This window comes from Pocillopora verrucosa, chromosome 5 (genome assembly GCF_036669915.1).
Source record: "Pocillopora verrucosa isolate sample1 chromosome 5, ASM3666991v2, whole genome shotgun sequence".
In the NCBI taxonomy this organism is placed as follows: domain Eukaryota; kingdom Metazoa; phylum Cnidaria; class Anthozoa; order Scleractinia; family Pocilloporidae; genus Pocillopora; species Pocillopora verrucosa.
The window spans coordinates 25,012,489-25,034,457 of record NC_089316.1 but is presented as its reverse complement, the minus strand read 5'-3'; the positions used below and the strand labels follow the sequence as shown (position 1 = coordinate 25,034,457).

The 21,969-nt window shown below is 36.5% G+C and overlaps 1 protein-coding gene, 1 long non-coding RNA gene and 1 pseudogene across 2 annotated transcripts; 1 reads left to right on the top strand and 2 right to left on the bottom strand.

Moving 5' to 3' along the window:
- Positions 1-21,969, top strand: part of LOC131791519 (uncharacterized) — an 80,987-nt pseudogene that overhangs the window by 15,888 nt on the left and 43,130 nt on the right.
- Positions 3,223-7,573, bottom strand: LOC136281325 (adhesion G protein-coupled receptor E1-like). Its single transcript, XM_066167815.1, has 5 exons — positions 7,457-7,573; positions 4,991-5,073; positions 4,766-4,886; positions 3,672-3,713; positions 3,223-3,493 (listed from the first exon to the last, which is right to left on the bottom strand). Exons 2-5 carry the CDS (start codon positions 5,035-5,037, stop codon positions 3,320-3,322), a joined length of 384 nt encoding a protein of 127 aa, XP_066023912.1. The 5' UTR covers positions 5,038-5,073; positions 7,457-7,573; the 3' UTR covers positions 3,223-3,319.
- Positions 19,745-20,660, bottom strand: LOC136281330 (uncharacterized). Its single transcript, XR_010717681.1, has 3 exons — positions 20,559-20,660; positions 20,291-20,418; positions 19,745-19,850 (listed from the first exon to the last, which is right to left on the bottom strand). It is a non-coding gene; the product is annotated as an uncharacterized lncRNA (long non-coding RNA).

The window sequence follows — 21,969 nt, the reverse complement described above, 5'->3', positions numbered from 1 at the left end:
AAGACAAAGAGTCGCAGCACTGTTTTTTTCCCGGTATTTTTTAAAATTGTAATTCACCCATAGGTTGGGCACACACTGACGTATTTGTATTATTGACATCGCAACTGAGAGACGTGTAATGAATGATCATTAAAACAAAACAAAGAGTGTTCAATTCATTAGGTGTCTTCATTGGAAACTGGGCCGAATTTCCTAGTTTCCATGACGAACTGAAACGAGATTGAGAAAGTTTTATCTGTTTAAAGAGGAAACTTTCAACTTAATGATTCATTATGTCTACCGGGGGAAATTTTCGTGTTAAGCCTCCATCTAATTACAATATTTTCCTTTTTTTGGCATCCCTAAATGAAAGACGAAAAAACTGAAACAAATACACCTTCAAGAATTATACCTCCTCTGCTATCTAAGTGGTGTTTTACGAATATAGACTTTCTCGAGAGACTAAAACTTAGCTAAGCTGACAGCGGATAGCAATTGAAGAATGTAAAACAAGGATTTTAAACATTACTCTATTGGTATCAAAGGGAAATATAACATTTCATTTTAATGCCGACAAAACGAGAATTATTAGGTCAAGGAAACAGAGGAAAACGAGAAAACGAAAAATTAAGACGGACTTGAGGATGTGATAATCATCAAACGTCTGCGAGGCCTTCAATCATAAACCTACTAATGGAAAATTCTCGCATATTTTAGCATTGCAAATTGAAGGCGCCTTGGCCTCGTGTTCCCAAAGAAAACTTTATAATCTTCACTTGACGTGCGGCGCTTATCAACTTTACATAAAATAATGGTTAAATAAGTCCTTCTGTACAAAAAATTTGAAATACTACCCACTTCAATCATACGAAGAAGTGTTTCTGTCATCCTTGCGTGTAATTATTAAAGCAGATGTCTCCGAACCATGATTACGGCGCATATTCGTCTATTACATGCACTACTATTATCATTATCATTTTAATTTAAAAAAAAAGATATATATATATATATATATATGTATATATATATATATATATATATATTGTTGTTGTTATTGTTGTTGTTTCGTTTCGTTTCATTTTTTTGTCTTTTCATTTGCTATAGACGTAAGTCAAGAAGTATTGGCCACAAACTCTCATACTGAGGTGCTTTTGGTATCAATGGACGGACGTCAAAACAACGGAAATGCTGACCAATACCTTTATTTATATCATTCGCTCAGACTACTTAGTGCAACAGATTTTGAAGAAATACTTCCGTGATCAGTGCTGAGTTAACACTTCATGAATCAAGTTATAAAGAAGAGGAAGTCCACTGACCTAAACGTTAGACAAATTCCGGGCTCGGAAGTGCATTTTTTTTTCTGTGTTCCCTCGCCAGATTTATATGGGTCTGCATGAAATATGTTCATATGAGTTATTGACCGAGCGTAAAGTCAGGATGGCTGGATATTGGCCGGGTTCTATTTTTGCATTTAAAAACGCAGAAAAAGAACGAGGCTAATATTCAGCCACCTCGACCGAAAAGGCTTGGTCAAGAGAGTTTGCAATCTCTTGACTTGGTCAATAAAGGACTTAGGATATTGAAAAAATATTTTGCTTTAATAAAAATCAAGAACGACTTGTTTATTTTGAGAGCCGAGAAAGAAAGGCACCGTGTGTGCGACACGATAAACCCAAGAAGGTCGTTTGATTTTTTCTTTGTTTTGACTGCTTCTGCCGCTTCTTGCGACTTCGTTGCTAACACTGTCCAATAGTTACCAACTTTGTAAGTCCGCTTCACGAACTTTTTTTCTTGCGCGGGACATACTTGTCCAAATCGCGTTCTCTTGGGGAGAAAAGTATATTGTTCATATTCATATACTCATGAAGATATTCGAGGGTTTGAAAGTAATCCCTTTCTAAAGTACTGTCACGAAGTCCGAATTGGGAAACAAATGTGAATGTGAACAAAGTCTATTCAGACAAAGAAAGAAAAAAAGTATATCCGAGCCTGCCAATTGTGCGACCTACAACTCAGTGGACTCCCTCGTCTAGGTCTGTAATTTGGTTTACGACTTGTTAATTCCATTACTGAGTATACAATAATAACGTTATCATATTTTTTCAAAATCTATTGTACTTAAGAGTCTGAGCCAGTGATACTTGGAGATGTATTGGTCAGCGTTCTCATTGGTTTGCCAGCTGCCACTTGATGCCAATTGTTCATAAGTGTAATGGTTTGCAGCCAATATTTATCGACTTCAGTCTAGAAAATAAAGAAAAAGGCTGATTAATATCAGCGAGTCTGCAATGTGACATAAATATTGGTGGATGTGGATGTTCGCTATAACAACAAATGTTAAATGATTGCATTGGAGGCTTACTACATTGAGGACCAACTGTTATAATATTTAGGACTTTATTACATTTAGCACAGTTATTACATTTAGGCCTTCAATTAAGGCACTAGACGGGAGTATCGAAACGTTGGGTCTATGAATTGTAACTTCTTCGGTTACATTCATTAAATCTGTAAACCAGAGCAGCATCAAACCGTGTCTGATTGTCCACCTGGTTGCCATGTGAACTTTAATATATTTTATGAGAATGATATCATGAAACATAAAGAGGGTTGATTCCTTATTTGTTAACAATAAAAGGCTTACATGGAGATTATTTGAGATTTCTTTCTGTTATTCCGCGAAAAAATTCGATCGAGACATTGTCAACCATGCTCCTCATCAAAATGTTATTAATTGTGTACTTTTAAATGAGGAAATGAATAAAGTCTTTTTTTTTTCGACACATGAGCAATCGAAAAAGCTTTTTGAATGGATTAAGTTCCATTGTCAAAAATTCATAGTCTGACGCTCAAATCTCAAGCTATAGTGAGTGTTTTAGGAGAAACAGGCTTATCAGAATGGTCACTCCTAGAGTTAACGAGGAGATATTTCTCAACCAACACTCCCTGGAGAAAAATTCAGAAACAATTACGCAAGTAAAAACGACTACCGAAAGGAAAAACTATGAATATTTTTTTTGGTTTGTTTGTTGTGTTTTTTTTTTTCAATTCTTGCCTCTATTGAGAGTAACGATATTTTGATTAGCATTGATCTGCTTAATATTTTCTCCTTTTGGTAGGATGTAGACCTTCTTAACACAAATGTATCCAGCGCTCGTTTCTTCGACAAGGAGGAGACTTTTAGATTAATTGAGATGTTCTTTTATTAATCTTCGGATCGATACAAAGCTATATGAGCATTACGAGGGTTATTTGTGCGTGTTCTAATTTTTTTTTTAACGAACTTAATTTAGGATATACATAGTTCTAAGCTAAGAAGCAACAATTCGATGACGACTCAGATCTCAAAGATTTCAGTGCCACTTTCATGGTGATTGCGAGGCTGGACATTAATTTTCCTTGGCAATATCACCATGGAGGTTTCATGTACTTGAGAAGCTCGCTTTATGCTTGTTACTTCAACTGCAGTTGGGGTGACACGAATGATACTTCTCTTGAAGCGAGATCTAATCTGTATGAATAAGTTGATATCAAAACGATCTCAAGAATTGTACTACAAAACGTCCTTCGAATAAATACAACCATCGAACTGAATTGAATTTCTTATTTCAAAGTGGAAGCTTTCGGGTTAAAATCTGAGCAAAGTTCTAAATTACAAAGAAACTTCTTAATAAAATTTAATAGCATACCTCTGAGTTTCTCACGCAGTGAAGGAGAAATATCAAAAAGCCCTGTTAAATCACAATACAGGAAATCACGTTGACGCCTTCAGTAGATTCAAAGCGCTTTCATCCAAGCCCTCCAACTTCAACCCTTTCAAGATTAAATTTTGCTGGGTAGCAAAAATGTCCAAACCTTTACTGCTATTAAGCATAAGTTCTCTACTTTGTCTCTGTAGTACACTAAGTCCACCACCTGGTAAATTTGTAAGGAAGGGGTAGTACAACTTCATGCCTTCACGGGGCACTTTTCACGCGCTTCAGGAATATTGAGAGGAATATAATTAGATCAAGAAAACTTTTATCATCTCAGGTATTCGATTGTGAGGCCGTTAGTGTTCTCTTGTCATGTCCTAAATCGACTTAGTTTCAATAAGCAAAATTGTGATTACTGATACAAAATAGATATATGTTTTGTTTTATTGAGGTTTGGTTTTTACTCTGGAAAACTGAGTTTCACTTTTTCATATAATTATAAAGAGGGTCGTTTTTTAAAAGACAAATCTTAGAATCATGATCTGTTTTTCCCTTTTTTTTCTTTCTCAATCCTACAATTCCAATGAGTGACCAAGAGAGAAATTCTCCTTAAAATATCAATACAAAATCAAGAAGACAACTGATGAGAACCAAGAAAAGTATCAATTAGGGGATTATTAGCTGATCCAATACCAAATTCTCAGAAGTAAAATCAGAAGAATTGTATAGCAGACAGTGAGGAGAATTACTAATAATATCTTGGAAGCTAAAGGGTTAAACACTGTTGTCTAAAGAATGCTGTTACTGTTAAGAGTTCACCAGCCGCGTAACGTGTTTTTTTTCAAGTATGAATTAATGAACTAATGTGAGAGTTATTTTTGTGTCAGGAGAGACGAGTTCTTAATAGACATGGGTTAGGTGAACCTGTGCCCTGAGATGAGGTGCACTCTGAGCACTGAGTTTAATCTTTGTCAAGATGCATACTTGAAACAGAAATATCTCAATCAGAGTTAAATCCACCAACCGCCCTTTTACTTTGGTACCGTATGAGCACGGATTTCGTTCACTAAAAGCTGTATTCAGTTTACCTGAGTGGAGTTGAAAATTGTGAAAATGTATGCAAACGCTTTATGCAGGGGCGACAGAAGACCAAATAGCCACGTGATCCCAAGCAAAGGAATCATCACCACGCATGCCCTGACACCAAGCCTATAAAATCACGAAAAAAGAAAATCAAGAGAATTTCCTTTTACGGACAAGTATGAGGCTAATGGCTTATATAAATCTACCACTGGCGCCGCTGAAATACTTACCTTATTTGTTCTCTGTTTTTGTCTTTTGCATGCTGCATGATCATCATCTCCTTGATAACTCGCACCAGTATTAATATGTTTAACTGAAAAAAAAGTGATAGCACCATGGATAACTATTCAAAGGAAAACAGGAGTTCGCACTCGAGCTAAGTGGTCCTAGCGGTCTTAGTGGATGGTGGTCAAAAGTTTCCCCCTAACCTTTCCCTCTCCCCACCATTCCACAAGAAATTTCTCAGGTTTCTTTCACCATTCGTCAGAAAATATTTATACAGCTGGGAGGAGAGGGCGAAAAGCACGGGAATCAATAGCAAGATAGTTGCATAGATAATAAGGCATCTAATGGAGAAGTGGGACTTCTTAGTCAACCATATGAGGACAACTGGGTAAAATCGTTTGTATTACTCTTGACGTCTTGCAAGGGTCGTGCTTTACCAGTCGTAAAGGAAGGATTCATAGAAGGAGAAGCGTCACGCATCCTAAGAACAAATCCGACACCCTCCACGTGTAGTAATAACGTACCGGAGTTTCAAAATATGCTTTAAAATGGGGAATGGAAGAAACTTAACGAAGATGTGGAGAGATTTATATGTCAGGCTTGCTATAGAAGGGCCATCGAAAAACAAAGGCAATAGGACACAGAAAAAAGTATTGCTATTTATGACGCAATATCCTCCGGCAAGAACTGGATGGGAAAATGGCATCTCATTCAAAACCAACGCACTGAATTACATAAAAGTCGTTAAAACATATCCTGGTCAGGACTACTCCAAAAAATTTAAAATCGCTTCCGGATGGCAGGAGTCCTGCAGGCCCGTTTATACTTTTTAAAAAGAATTCTTATATTATATGTAAATTAAAAAAAAGAAATTCTTATATTATATGTATATTTATACAATTCTCGACTAAGGAGGATAAAAAAAAAAAAACTAAGAAAACAGCGGCGTGGAGAGCTAAACGACCCAATTCTCGACATGGATCTTAATTCAGACGTTGCAATACGGCCAATCACGTTTAAGCCGTAAAGTGGCTCTTCTTCGGGAGGAGAAGAAATCGCTGTTAACGAAGCACCTCGGGAAAAGATAAAAGGGAAATATGCAAGCGCTGACGTCTTGTAAACTGCGAGTGGTGCACTTGCGGCAACTGTTATGAGATGCGAGAGTATATGCTGTCAAGAAATGAATTAACTTGGAGATCGACTTCATCTGGAATCGAAGATAATTCGTCTCAAGTAGAATCTGTTTTTAAAGTGACCTTTTTTGAGTTTTTACAAAGAAACAGCGCATTGCCGCGACAGATTTATTTCACATTGCTAATTGAGTGATATAACGTGATCATCGAAACAGCTAATAGAACCATAAATAAACAAGGTAAGAGTGTTATGTTAGATGTTTTTGCAAATTGTAATGACTTATGCCAGTTAACGGTGGCGACAAGTAGGCGCACTATTTGCATATTTCATAGTCGCTATCAAGTAAATTTTGCCGGACTTTGAGTTCGTCTCAAGATAAAACAACGCAAATACAAAAGGAAATTTTTACAGGAACTTTATAACCATCTTTTTGTCTTATAAAAGCTTGAAGCTCAGTAGATTGTGACATATCGGTCATTGTTAAAACTTTCTTTGTTTTGATACTACTTTTCGACATAGGAAAAGTATGTCGGACGAAAAATATTTACCAAAAAATAAATATTTCTTTGCCAGCCTCAATAACGACAGGGAATTAAGTTTAGATGATAAAACAAAGGATTGTGTTAACAAAATTCCCGTAGGTCTAGTACATTCATTACATCAGACAACTCGGGTAATATTCACGGTGAAAATTTGCATATTTGAGCGGTCGAAGGAAAAAAAAAATTTCTCGAAAACTAAAATAAATTTTTACAAAAAAACTACACCACAATTATTAGAACATATTGGGCTACAAAATATGAAAGTAGGAGAGAAAACGAAATTGGGCGACTTGCCGCTGTTTGTTTGATGCATGCTGACATTAGCTCTTAAGAGAATTACCACCTAACCTACTTTGAGAAAATAAATATAGGAAGTCTGCTATTCCAAGTTTGTTTCATATATAAAAACAAAGCCTCATGTTACGTGAAGAGCGTCAGGACGTCTCCCGTTGTCGAACACTGTTAGCTTGGGATATCGATCTTATTACAAATGACACCTCAGTGCTTAGCCAAGTAGAATTTGTTTGTTTTAAGTGCATTTGTCTGGGTTCCGCTCCAAACTGGACAAAACGACAATTATTTTCGAATTCCTGTGAAAAAGCGCTCTCAACAGAAGTAACATTTTCTAAACCGTACTTTCCCTTCAAAGAGCTCTTAAGAGAGCTTTAAAGAGCTCCGTCAAAAAACAAGCGAAATTGAAAGTACAACATACAACCAATAGCCGCGCTACTAAACATATCGAGTTTTTTAAAGTTTACGCATTTAAAGGTTACTATATTACTTTTTCATACTCACCAACCATTTGTGCAAGAAAAATCATTCTCCAGAATATTTTGGCCAAAGTTTCCTTTCGAACATTCAGATATGAATTCGGCATTTTTGAGATCACCGTCTCGCGAAACAGCGATGAAGGTGTTGGTCTTTGTTCAATGGCTTTGGGCAGACGTTGGACACAAAGATACGTTAGATCTTGAGCGGACAAGGAAGAAAGCAGAGACCGAATTAAGAGTGAGTTTCTAACACATTATTCCTTGGGTTTGTTGGCACTAAATTGACTAGCTGGGTCCGTATTTACATTTTAAATTGAGGCAATATCAAGACATGACAAGGATAATTATTTCTCAAATACGAAAGTGTAATGGAAACCACAAGGAAGTAGCAGGTGGCTGTAAATTAAAAACTGCTCAAAGCGAACGTTTTTTATTGTGTTGGTTAAAGAGGAACCGAAATTTTTCTCACCCTGGGTACTCTTCTCCACATAAATTCCCCTTAATACCGACAAAACAGTTTTCAAACTTGTTATTTTCTTAATATAAAATAGCGGATGACGAGTCAATGAGTCACACAACTGTTTTTTCCCGCTATATTTTGAAATTCTAATTCACCCGTAGGTTGAGCACCCACTGCCGTATTTGTGTTAATGACATCGCCACTGAGAGATGTGTAATGAATGAGGATTAAAATAAAAAAAAGGGTGTCTAACTCAGTTGGTGTCCTTAGTGATAACTGGGCCGAATTTCCTGGTGTGCATGACGAACTGAAATGAGGTTGAGCAAGTTTTACTTGATTAAAGAAGAAATTTTAAAATGAGTATTTTATCATGTCTGCCAGGGGAAATTTTCGGGTTGAGCCTCCATCTAATCACAATATATTTTCTTTATTTGGCACCCCTAAATGAAAAACCGAAAAACAAAAAATGTTTTTACTTCCACAATTTCAAACAGATACACCTTCAAGAATTTTAACTCCTTCAACTATTTAAGTGGCGATTCACGAATATATACTTTCTTAAGAGACTAAAAATTAGCTAAGCTGACCGCAGATAGCAATTGAAGATTGTAAAATAGAGATTTTAAACATTACTCTATTGGTATCAAAGGGAATTAAAATATTTCATTTTAATGCCGACAAAACGAGAATTATTAGGTCAAGGAGACAGAGAAAAACGAGAAAACGAAAAATTAAGACGGACTCTAGGATGTGATAACCATTGCTACTTCTTTTACCAGCGTCATGCAACGTCTGCCAGGCCTTCAATAATAAACCTACTGATGGAAAATTCTCGCATATTTTAGCACTGCAATAAGGCGCCTTGGCCTCGTGTTTCCAACGAAAACTTCATAATTTTCACTTGACTAGCGGCGCACTTCAAATTTACAGTTTTTCTTGAAATATTACTTATTCAGACTGCTTCACTTAGGCCCTACATAGCGATGTAAAAGGATTTGATGTCAGTCTCACTTATTGCAGAGTGAGACTATAAACAGTTTGAGTCCAAATCTTTCCCTCTTATGGCTTAAAAGGAAATTAACATTTTAGCTTGTAGATTCATTATAACATCTTCAATGTCCAATTGTCATAGTTACACACATAAATAAGAGGACGATGGGTAGATTAACATCGCCCATACACAGGTGGCGAAGGATTACAAAGGATAAGGTTTTTCATATACAGCATTTCGTTTAGTTGCAATGTTATTTTCAGTTTTCTCCTGCAAATCAAACTGAAATCTGTGCTTGTGACTATCGGGTATCCAGCTATTAATCAATCGAAAAACGATACAGACGCGGTACAGAAAAAAACCTAATATTCTAAATCTACCACTCTTTGTTTTGTTTTCAGTTGAAAACTGCCAGAGTATTTATATCAATCTTCTATGTTGACAATCACTGAGGCAGCATGACTGGTTTTTGCAATTAAGATGCCAAACGCATGTCACTCTAACACATGGTGTTTCTTGGTCGATTATTTTAGTTGTCCTTATCAGCTCATGTTTGGCGGAGGCAAAATATGCATTATAGCAAATAATCGCAATTGCCCTATCAATCTCTCATGTGGAAAAGCATTTGCTTCTTTGTCTGTCTTTTTTCCAGATTTTTGTTTTTGTTATTGTTTGTAAAAAAAGTGACAACAAGACAGACAATCCGTAACTTTTACAAAAGAAGAAGGAAACAGAATTGATTGGGGCTAGACTTCGTCATTCAGATACGCTACGCCCAGTCCTTACATGGCCCATGTATGCGCAGACCGCGGAAAGTCTAACCATTCCGTAATTTAGCCTATCCTCACAATGTTCACAACGTTCTGCAGAGCAAAACCGGTGCAGTAACGTCTAAAGCAGTTTTACGAGACCATATCAACCAAATTACAAAGCCTCAACTTTGCCCCGTTTTTTTAAAGGGGGACGCCAAAATTGTGTTTCGTATAGAAGAGAACAAACCTACGCTGTAAAGGAACATGCTAAGAGTAATGTGGTCTCAATCCTCACGGAGAGCTTTTATTTCAAGTGTTAAATCTTGATCGTTTCCGCCCTTTGAAAGCGGATTCAAATCTCATACATGTTTATTCATCCACTGAATAAACATTCTAAGAAAATGAAATATCGTTATGTGCGGTCATTAGAAGTTAGCAGAATTTATTCAAAATGCATATGCATCTGCAAATGGCAAATCATAGGTAAAAACTGAAAAGTATAATATTGCCTTGTATACAAAAAAAATGGTGCTCTGATTGCAAATCACAGACAGTGCACTGACAAGCCAACTTAAGGTTAGCATTAGCTGCCTAAAAACTTTAAAAAAATCAGGACTTTCTTCTGTAGAGAAAATGACTTATCTTTTTTTCCTTATTCTTCTTTTGTTTAGCTTCGCCTTTTTTCGTGGCTTTCCAGTTAATGTTCCATTTTTATATTATATAATATCTGCCGGATTTCTAACTTACAATATTTTGCTCAGGTATGCCTTACTACGAAATTTCAATTTGCTGTTATGTACCATGTAGCATGTTGCAAACTACATGGAGGTTTAAGTTGTTCAATACTTTTTTAGTTTTTTCGGTGTCACTCAGTGGCTGAACCTTTATTTTTCTCGGCGCAGCAATGGCTGTGGAATCCTCATTTATTTCCGAGGGCATTACAGATGTTCACTTTGTGCTAGTCCCATCATCCATTGCTGGGAAGATTGCCTGAAACCTTCTCCTCAAACGAGCTCTTATCTATAAATCGCAAGTTTAATTAGCCACTTTATTACATTCAAAGAATTTGAAATTCGTAGTCTTTTTGTTTTTGACTTTGTATTGTTCTATGGTATGGATGGAAATTCAATAGCTGCCAATTTTCACAAGCCATAACGAAATTTGACGTTATACAGTTATCTCTGTTTAGTGTGCATCAGTAGACTTGACGTAGCACCCTTCTCCTGACCAGCCAATGGAACTGAAGCGTCAGATGGATAATTTATCGATCAAGTGAGACTCTAGTGCACAAGTCATGCGAACGGGGCCCCATATCTAATAATATCTATTAATATATATAAATTATCAAAGTAATAAAAAAAAGGAAAAAAGAAATGAATAATTACCACTTTTTAAAGCTTGTAGCAAACAATGGAGTAGGAAAAATAATTCTTTCTTTTTTAAAGAAGCTTACCGATATTGTTATAATTTTCAGTTTACACAACAATCAGTCTGGCTCTCAATGATTTCTTAGCAATTAGTGTTGAGCCACTTCTTACGACTATTCAGTTTATCACCAAATAGAGATATCAACCATGAGTTGGAAAGGACTGATAACCTATTACTTCGAGTCTTGAATGGTTCACCTAACGAGCATTAGCTGTTCATCTGACGAAGACGTTTTGAGTTATCTCGTCAGACGAGCAGCCACGTGAATTTACATGTCATTCGTGAACAGTGTGTCCGTTGGGAAATGAAGAGTTATTTATTTTCGCTTGCTTCTTTACCAACCCTTTGATTTCAGTGTGTTGTTAGGCACTTCTCCCAAAAAGTTGCTCTTACTCCCTTTATTCAGTTATATCAATATAACACTCTTAGACTGAAAATCTTGTCTATTGTCAAAACCTAAAATACATATTGATATGCGGAGCCACTCGTGCTTCGTTGCCCCCGTGTAGTTCTGCTTAAGTTCTTTAGTTATTACTCGTATTCGATAAAATACTTCACCACACCTTAGAGGCCAAAATCAGAGACTTTTCCCTCGTTTCCATTTCACTATCCCAAACGACAGAGGATTTTCTCTAGGTAATAAAATAAACCCTATGAACTTTAAAGTCTCCCACAGCCCCACTGTGAAGTCATTCGCCTCAGGCCATTTGTGTTCTGTCCTGACAAGGCCCTCAGAGTTCAGATCACAGTTAACCATATAGACACCAGTGACAAATTATACTTACATGATGCCGGTGTGTCCTGGGTTGAAAATGTCAGCTACGATAGATTCACCGCTTGCGTGATGGCTGCCGGGTAAAACGAAAGACATGCAAATGCTATATGACAGTTGATTGGATGGTTTACAAGGGGTACTAGTAGGTGGAGTTGCTAATGAAGTGCGGTTATCACCATGGTTGACTGGAACGACCTCGGTTAGTGAAATAAACTGTCTTATAGTAAATGTTTTGAAAACAAAAACGAGTTTCTCTGCAAAACTGGAGACGTGCTCAGCTCGCAGTGACGATCTTGCATAGTTCTTTCTTTAATCATACTAAAGTAATTTCTCCCTCATTACACAACGTGCCATGTATATTGGAAGGTTTTATACGAAGCTAATTTTCATTTTGTGTTTATTTTACTATCCGAGATTTGAGATTGGATAAAGGGGATGAAGTCGTGTAACTTCAGTGTTTGAGAAATCCCAAACATGTGAACACGCAAATGATAATAAGTACAACAGCGTCTGCGGAAGCACTAGATTAATCGATCATAAAAAGTACCGCTGCTAACACAAAAAGTTATGGTTTCTGTGCTCGTCCACCGTTCTTCGCTGGGTCTCTGCAAGAAATCTTCCAGCTGAAAATCGGAAAAAAATAAATTATAAAAAAACAGAACGGCAAACAAACAAAATATGACGGAGGCTGGGGATTTTGATAAAACTAAAACATCATTTGGATTAAATTAATTGTTTGTCCGGGCCTAGTTATTCGAAGACCGATTAGCTAAAACGATGAGCAAATAATTATTCGGTTTTCTTTATCCCTTTGCTCAAAATCTTTTTCTGGATTATTTCCTGTATTCCTTTAAGAGCAGCTTTGAAGAACCCGGCCTTGATCAATTTTTCCAAGGTTTTGTGTTGCGCTTGCTATCTTTGAACTCGATTTTACTAAATTTACGATTGCATTCGATTACTCTTTACAGAGGATGTGTCATTTACTCAGAGGTTCAGCAACATCCCAAAGGTGTTTTTCTCTGCAAATCGTTTAACCAGGGGTGGTATTCTGCAACCGATACATAATGGAATAGCTGCTTGGGTTGAAGTCAGGTCACGTATTTTATCGACTTCTCAGTATCTTCAAGTTTCTATATAACGTTCATCTTTTTTTTTTTTTCTGTTTTTCACTTTTTTTTTTGCCTTGGGAAATCTGCTATCTGAGTTTCAAGTTACTGCAGGAGTTAATATTTTATTTTGAGTTTGCTGTATATTGAACTCGTTGGGTTTTGTTTATTTTAGTGATCCTTCTTTTGAAGCGAGATCTAATCTGTATGAATAAGTTGATATCAAAACGATCTCAAGAATCGTACAACAAAACGTGCTTCGAAGAACTTGACAACCATCGGATTGAATTGAATTTCTTATTTCAAAGTGGAAGCCTCGCCAGGTAAAAATCTAAGCAAAGGTCCAAGGCTGATGAAGAGGCTCTAAAATAAAATCGAGTAGCATACCTCCGAGTTTCTCACGCAGTGAAGGATGAATATTAAGAAGCCCTGTTAAATCACGTTAACGCCTTTCAGTAGTTTCAAGCCCCCCCCCCCCCAACCCTAGCCCTTTCAGTATCAAATCTTACTAGGCGGCAAAAATTGTTCAAACATTTACTGCTATTAAGCACAAGTTCTCTACTTTTTCTCTGTATTACACTACGTTTACCACCTGGTAAACTTGTAAGGAAGGGGTAGTACAACTTCTTGCCTTCACGGGGTACTTTCCACACGTCTCAGGAATATCGAGAGGAATATAATTAGATCAAGAGACCTTTTATCATCTCAGGTATTCGATTGTGAAGCCGTTAGTGTTCTCTTGTCATATTCTTAATCGACTCCGTTTCAATAAGCAAAATTGTGATCATTGATAGAGGATAAATAAGTGTTTTGTTATATTGAGGTTTCGATTTTACGCCGCAAAACTGAGTTTTACTTTTTAATAAAATTGTAAAGAGGCTCGGTATTTTTATGGACAAAAATTGGAATCATGATCTGTTTCTCTTATTATTTTTCTTTTTCAACCCTTTAATTTCCATGACTGACCAAGACAGAAGTTCTCTTTACAATATCAATACAAAATCAAGAAGACAAGTGATGAGAACCAAGAAAATTATCAATTAGAGGATTATTAACTGATCCAATACTAAATTCTCAGATATAAAATCAGAAGAATTGTACAGGAGACAGTAAGGAGAATTACTGATGATATCTTGGGAGTTAAAGGGTTAAACACTTTTTACTAAAGAATGCTGTAACTTTTGAGTTGGTACAACTTACCAACTCAGTAAGTACAACGAATACAACAAATATCCAGCTCATGCCGTTACAGAATGACATTCAGCAGCTGAATAAAAATTAAGTATCCGAAACTTTGATAAATTATCAATTAATTAATTAATTACTTTTTGCGAAAGCACTTTGTTCTCAACAGCACCACTTCCGTTAGGAAGATAATTTGACCTGCTCCAAGTGAAGCGATTAAACTCATTCGAATCAGAGATAAAGATCCCTTCATGTCTCTAATCAATATCGAACAACTGAAAAACACTTTCCCCACACTTATTGCCGCCACTTGTTCGTGATGTTCACATCTTTTAAAAATTAACACAATGCCAAATTAAAGTACATCTGTTCTATCTGTGATGTGGGGAAAATGTCGCAAAATGTAGGTAAGGTTTTTCTTTTATCGATGACTGCCTAACAACTGTTGTTCTTTACCAGGCGTAGTTGGACCTCACGCAAAATAAGTATTTGCAGCATTTGACACGACAAAACAGTTGCGAAACAAAGTCAATTTAGATTCATTAATAGACATCACATAAGGGATGGGACGATAAGTTTAAAATACAAAATAATTTGACATGAATTCTATGTTATCTTAACCTGGTGCTAAATCAATACACATATTTATTACAAATATTTATTACATAGATCGGTCTGGGGCATTCCTTTTTTCCTTCTTTGGATAAACAAGCAATCATAAATGTTTTCCATTTAAGGAATATGAAAGAAAATCTTCATATATACTCCAAAAAACTGCAGGGAATACGTATATTCTTTCAATGCGATCCATTCATAAATCATGGTTATGATTTTGAAGGGTCTTAATAGTAAGGAGCACATTCTTGTTTATGAGACCTTAGCTTAAAGCTTAGTGGAGATGTCAAATTAAAGGTGATAATATACTCACCTGGATAAACCGTTACAAAATAAACTGAACTGACTGCTAACGTATACCAAAGTGCTTTCATCATTCCAAACTTGAGATACGCCATGAAGACCCAAACGTCAAAGATAGCTTTTCGTTCCTTAATCTATTTTTAATGATGTATGAAGTAGATCCAATTTAGCACCAGATATTTCCAGCTGTGTATTTTATTTTGTAATATTGATCTGATCTTTTAGCGAACAAACAATTGTCCAATGATTTTTTTTAAATATTTTTTTCCGGCTTGAACGGAGTATGGCGGGGTAATTATGTAATGCATTCGGGTGATCCGAAGGAAAAAAAAAAAAAAACAGGAACAACTAGCTTTTCTGCTGACTTTTTAGGTCTCAGAGTCCCGGATGAGAGTAATTGCCAATTGCCCCTTAATACACCATATGCTAACTAGCATATTGTTGATGGAAACCGAAATATACCAAGAAATTAATCCGGCAGTAAATTCTTTAACTTTATGAAAGAAAAAAATAAAAAAAAATAAAATAAAGATGGAAAGAAGCACAATGTGAGGTTGAAGACCCTTTGAGTACAGGAGAAAGATTTGAGCTTCAGTCCTCAATGGGAGAGAAGCTCAAATGGAGATAACTACACTAAAGAAATTTGTAGCTCAGCGGAGGAACATGTTTGCGAGCTTTGCTTCGCTGTTTCGTAGTTTTATGTAGAGTTTTCTGACTTTGGAGATAAATATCCTAAAATTTGTCGAGTTCACGGGGGAGCACTCCATACAGTTTTTCTGGCGTGGGCTGGGGTATCCTCGTGCTTAAGGATCAGTCACCATGTACCGACGAATGGGGGATGGGGTGGGGGTGTGGATGACAATTTTTGGGGGGCAAGAAAACTTGGTTTTCAGTAGGAACAAGAGGGGATTAGGGTTGCCAACAGAGTAAGGCTTTTGAAAATTGACCTTCTGTCAACTCGATGAGGAGGGGAGGAGGAGGAGGGGGGGGGGGGTTGATTGAATATTGGAGGCTCAACCAAATCTTATAGTGGCACAAAGAAACCAACATCCTACGCACCCACCCCACCCCTCCTTTCTCTGACGATAAACGATAATCGGTCCCTAAGTATATGGTTTATGTATGTTTGTATTTATGTTCCTTTCATTAGTAAAGTTTTCACAAAAGTTTATCGTTTTTTACTGCCAACTTTATTTGTGTACTTAATAAATATTATTTGCACCAAAATGATTTATACGGTACAGGCCTGATTACTTGTTAAATGATCAATCAGTATATCATATACTCGTGTTCTCTGGCAACTTGATTCTAGGACAAATAGTTTTTCCATAGAATACCATGATACCAGGCAAGTCTCGTTAAATATCATTAATCAAGCTAAGTCTGTGGTTTATAAAATTACTTAACTGCTGGACGAAGAAAAAAGCATAAATACAAATTGAATTAATTTGAATCAGCTACAGCCTAAGCAACTAAGTGAAGCTATTTACTAATTCATATAGTATTTTCCCATTTTATAGGCAAGAGAAAAGTTCAAGGTCCACTGATTACTCTCGATCCTGCGCAGGAATCCCGGTATCATTGTGACTCTGACGGGCTTGAGAGTTTCCTCTATTTTCACCTGGCCTTTGATTAATGCATCTGGGAGGAGTTTTTCGGACTCTTCTTTTGAAACGCCCCTTATCTGGATACGAATTAGGTCAAATTAGAGGCACTTATTATTTGTAACCAGTTTTTCTTGATATGAATTACAGAGACTCAAAAATTATATTTACCTCACTATTTCCCAAGGAGTGAAAGAAGAAAATGAACAATCCCTTTAAAGAAATATAGATATAACTTTACTGGTTGATAAATGAACAGATAGGCAAATAGATGCAGAAATAAAGTAGCTTTACCCTTTTTTGTTTGTTTTGTTTTGTTTTGTTATTTTTGTCGTGAATGTAGGGTGGGTGTTTTCTAGAACAACTCGGCTGGAGATCTCTTTCCTTATCATCTACGATCGATCACTTATTGAGGCTTAATTTCCGAATACAACTCTATCCATCAGAAGTAATCGATTCATGGTGGCTTAAGCAGAGCTAAAGCTTGGAGATAAAAATGCAATTTCAAAAGGGAGGTTAAATGGTCTTGGGAGTTTCGCCCCCCCTTCTTTTTTTTTTTTCGGAAAAAGGTGGTCCAACGGGTTCCCCCCCCTGGCCCGGCTTTTTTTTTTTTTTTAAAAGAAAATCTGAAATTTTTATCCCTTTCGATAATGGAGACAACTTTTTTTTTGTTTTTCAGAAGTAATTTCCTGAACACACAACTCACGCCGTAAGTACGGCCCCCCTTTTAATTTTCCTAAAAACCCCATGAAAGCCAAGCTTTTTTACCAAACCTTAAAGGTTTGTACGATTGACCTTTTTAACCCTGGAGTGGAAATTAAGGAATTTACAAAAATAATAGGAGAAGGCGATGTTTGGGTAAAAACGGCCGCGAGCGACAGCCCCAAATCAGCCACTGTGTGAACACCCAGCAATGGGAGCCTAAACACCAACGCAATGGCGCCCCACGGTAACACCAAGCCTGGAAAGAATGGGAATAGTCGCTCCCTGACAACACAAGCTTTTTAAATCCCACCTGAATTTTCCCCCTAGATCCTTTTTTTTTGTTCCCTTCCAGTCAAAGAAAAGTAAAGAAAGATTGAAAACTCTTGGCCTTTTAGATTTTGAAACGCAATGAAATAGCCCGATTAAACAATGTTTTTATGAGTAAAACAAACGAACCCAAGTTTTTTTTTTTTTGAATGGTTCCGTCATCGAAAAAACCAAACTATAATTTTTTTTTTTTTAATGTGCTAGGGGCGTCCCCCTTTTTTCCAAAGGGCACGTCAATCGGAAGACCAGTGTGTTTCCTAAAGAGGAATTGAAAAGTTTTTTTTTAAGCCTTTCCCTACGCACCCAAAACAACAAACCAAAATATTTTTACATTTTATGGACCCCCACCATTTTTAATGGGGGAAGAAAGCAAGTCTTTGATCATCCCACCCCTGATCTGCCGTCAGTCCCCCCCCCCCCCCCCCCCCCCCCCCCCCTTGGGCTTAATCTTTTTTCCCACCAGTTTTGGATTGTTTTTTTTTGGTCCCCCACTTTCCCCCCCTTGAGTACTCGCACGAAGGATGATCACGTTTTACTCCCCCCTTTCAGGCATTAAAAAAAGGAAAAACCAAAAAGAAGAGGGGAGAACACGAAAAAAAAGAGAACAATGAAAAAATGTCCCCACCACAAGTCTTCTGTTGTTTAAGTTTTTTTTTTTTTGTTTTTTTTTTCCTAGAGGACTTTCAAAAGGCCTTCACCAAGATAAAAGAATAGAAATAATTGAAAAAACTGGGTTTTGTTGTTTGTCCTAAATCAACGTTTGAAGTAAATATGTTTTGGATGAAACTAAAAACCTCCCTTAATCTTGTTAAAAAAATTTTCCAATAACGGGTTTGACCCCCACTTCATACAATTTGCGAATTTCAATCCAACAAAGGAACAACAAAATATCCAGATGGATAATTGTTTTTTGTTAGAGGAAGACATCCCAGCAGCTTAGAAAAAAATAAAAAAGGCATTAAGGTAAAACAAACCCTTTTGAATTTTTTTTTTTCCCCACTTTTTAAAGAAGCAGCAATGTTTAATAGGGCTTGTTTGCCGAGGCAGAAGGTCCCAAAATTCCAAAACCCGTTGCTTAATGCAGCATTTTGTTTTGGCCCCTTTTTATAATTACCCTTTTTTTTTGCAAAAAATTTGACGAAAAAGAAGTCATCTTGTAAAAAACATAGTCAACTTTTTTTTTAAACAAAACTCCCCCCCCTTTTTTATCGTCCTAATAATAATACATCGAAGAAATGCCACAGCCTGAAAAAAGAAGACGGGGTGCCCTTGGTGGTTTTTTTTTAAGGAAAGGAGGGAGGCCGGGAAAGGGGAGGGGGGAGACCAGTTTGGCCGGCTGAAGGTTGAAATTATTAAGCCCTTGCCACTCCTGCAATCCTGGTTTAAAAAAAAGATTGACTAAGGTACACCTCAAGACGATCCAACGGTTTTCAAAAACTGCGCATGTTCATTTGACGAATTAAAAAATGAAGCCATTTTAAGAAAGTTTATTCGTATCGGTTTAAGCCAATCACAATCAAGATATTTTGTCGAGTACATTCTTTAAGACCTATCCCGTTTTTTAACATATTCCTTACCCCAGCAAAAGCCATGATAGCGATACATTTTGTCGGTAATGTTGTAAACCTTTACAACAAATAAATAGATATAAATCCCCTCGACAAGCATCCAGCAAAAACTGGTCATCAGGAAATACTGCATAAGAGCTGCCACAGCCACACAGGCAGCCTGCAAGGAAAAGGTAATACCGTAAAAATGTAATAATTCGCCCGTCAAATGGTATTTGTCAAAACAGTAATCCAAAAAACAGAATTAAAAAAACCAAACAAAACAGGACGAAAATTGTAAGAAAACAGACAAAAATTGCAACATATATAGAGAATATGCTAACAAAAAAAAGAGCAAAAATATCCAAGCAAAAAGAATCACTCTATGGATCAGTCAGTATTTAAATCGATAAGAAGCTAGATCTATTAAAAAACAAGCAAACAAACAAATAAACTAACAAATCAGAAGAACAGCAGCATCAACTAAGCAACACGAAAATAGGAGTTCAAAGAGTCACCTGGTTTCCCGTGGAGTCAATTCCAGCGAAAAAGATGATATGTCCTGCTCCAATGCAGGAAGTCAGACTAACCCGTATGTGACACAAAGCTGAATTTCTGTCTCTGCAAACAAGCCAATAAATAGTAACGAAATGAAATTCATTTAGCAGTCAGAAAAAAAAAAAAAAAAAAAAAAAAAAAAAAACTAAGGTCAATGAATGGCAAAGGAACCATCTAAAAGATAATTGTAAATCATCCACCAAATGGAGGAATAAATACGCTGACATAATACATGTTTACATTAATTGATTAGTGAATAACGAATGGATAAAAGAATAGTGACTTAAAAGTTTCCATTTTACGGTCACGCTCATTTGAAGCAATTTCCAATCCTTGGCGAAATATCATTTTTAAAGAAAGATCATCTCAGAACGTTTGATTTCTTTTCCAGGTATGAGCAGTCCGTTTTGACATCGATGTAGAACTGATCTAATTCCATTCTTCTAAATATAGTTAATATCCTACAATTCAGTAATATAGCAGTGTTAGTCAAATGTACTTACGTAAGCTGAAGATAGCTGATAACCGTGAGTATAACTCCAGTGAGAGATAAAGCCATCCCTACTCGAGTGAGGAGTGTCAGAATTTTGTCATGCTCATCTGACGAACGAGTTTTATCCTGATTGAAAAACTGTAAACGTCATAATTATTTTATTTGTATTAAAGGAAGTGTACATTTTAATGAACATAAATGAATGCGATACTTTTCATGCCTCTCTGTACCTTTTCAGATCTATATGACATTATTTTGTAGTAAAAAATAATATCCACCTTCCTGTCATCAGCATCGTCGATGAAATCCATGAGTACAGCGAAGTGAGTGAGATGATTGCAAACGCATTCCGTATGGTCATCGGATATCATCTATGTTTGACATCCTTTACTTGACCAACTCCCGAAGCTTTAAAAAAGAGTGTAATAAGGAGGAAGGAGTCAAAGTAGCTAATTCGATTGGAAACCCCTTCCTCCCTCCACCTGAGTAGACTTCAATTCACTCCACTAAATGTTAAGAAATATTTCAGTTACTTTTATATTCCGCTCAGATAGTTTTAGCCCCGATGAAAAACTGGAAGAATTCACGCCATTGATAAAATTTATGTCGCAGTGGTGCTTACTTTTCTTCAGAGAAGCTCCAGAATACACATGTTCTTTTTTTACGATTCACCTAAAGGAAAAAAAAAATCGAGTGATGTAATTCAAGGAGTACTATAGCGAGGCTCGGTGATGCATTACTGGTAACTGACTCGTAAGGCGTCATAGCTATAGAATATTAACGTAACACTCAAGTAAAATAGTAATTCTTAATATGATGGTACCTGGGACCACCCATTAATGAAACCTAACATCCATTTTGTGGTGACTTCAAGGTGACGAAATTTGAAAATTGGTGGGAAGCCTAATGGGGTGTAATGCTAATTTACTAATCAAGTATCGGGCAGTCTTCAAATCGTTAGCCAGTCATTAAATCCCAGTTTGAATTGAGGCAAAAAATGACAACATTATCACCTATATGTGGGATGTATGAACTGTTGGTATTCCCCAACAAGCAACGCCAATTAAATTAAATTTAAAAAATAATAACAGATAACGAAAGAGTAGCGTATATACCTGTGCGTTCTTAAAAACCAATGTGATGTTTTCTGCTAAACATTGAGCGGAGAGTCTATTACAGCGGACATAACTACACTGTCTAGTATCCTGAAATAAAGCAAATTGAATGATCACAAAACAGTAAATTAATTTTTTTTCTATTTGTTCTTCAGTTGTCAAATAAATTATACATACTTTGTTTTGTTATCTCCCTCAGTGTCAGCTGAATAGTTTGAAAAAAGCTTAGCAAGGTTGCTGTATTCGAGCCCAAGTACTGTGGAGTCTGTTAAAAAGGTAAATGAGAACTGCATTGATTTCGGCCTCCAGAGATGTAATTTTTTTGAAAAATGACGATGGCCTTTAAATGCTCTGGGCACTAATGTCATTACAGACAGCTAAATCATGAAAAAGGGCAATATGCAATTTTTTTTTTTTTTTTAAGCATAAAGTTTCTTCGTAATGACGCCCAAAAAAGAGAAGCAAAAACAAAAAAAAAAAAAGAAAAAGAAAGAGACTCGTGAAATTTTAAAACAGAAACCGATTTGGTCCAAGATGAAGGGAAAAGCTCACTGCAGTAAATGCACACTACATG

Bases quoted from the DNA above. Each gene is read 5' to 3' on its own strand.
- LOC136281325 (XM_066167815.1), bottom strand. From the start codon at position 5,037: ATGATGATCATGCAGCATGCAAAAGACAAAAACAGAGAACAAATAAG. The intron at 4,887-4,990 runs GTAAGTATTTCA...GTGATTTTATAG, and splicing joins AAAAACAGAGAACAAATAAG to GCTTGGTGTCAGGGCATGCG. The intron at 3,494-3,671 runs GTATGCTATTAA...TTATTCATACAG, and splicing joins ACTGCGTGAGAAACTCAGAG to ATTAGATCTCGCTTCAAGAG.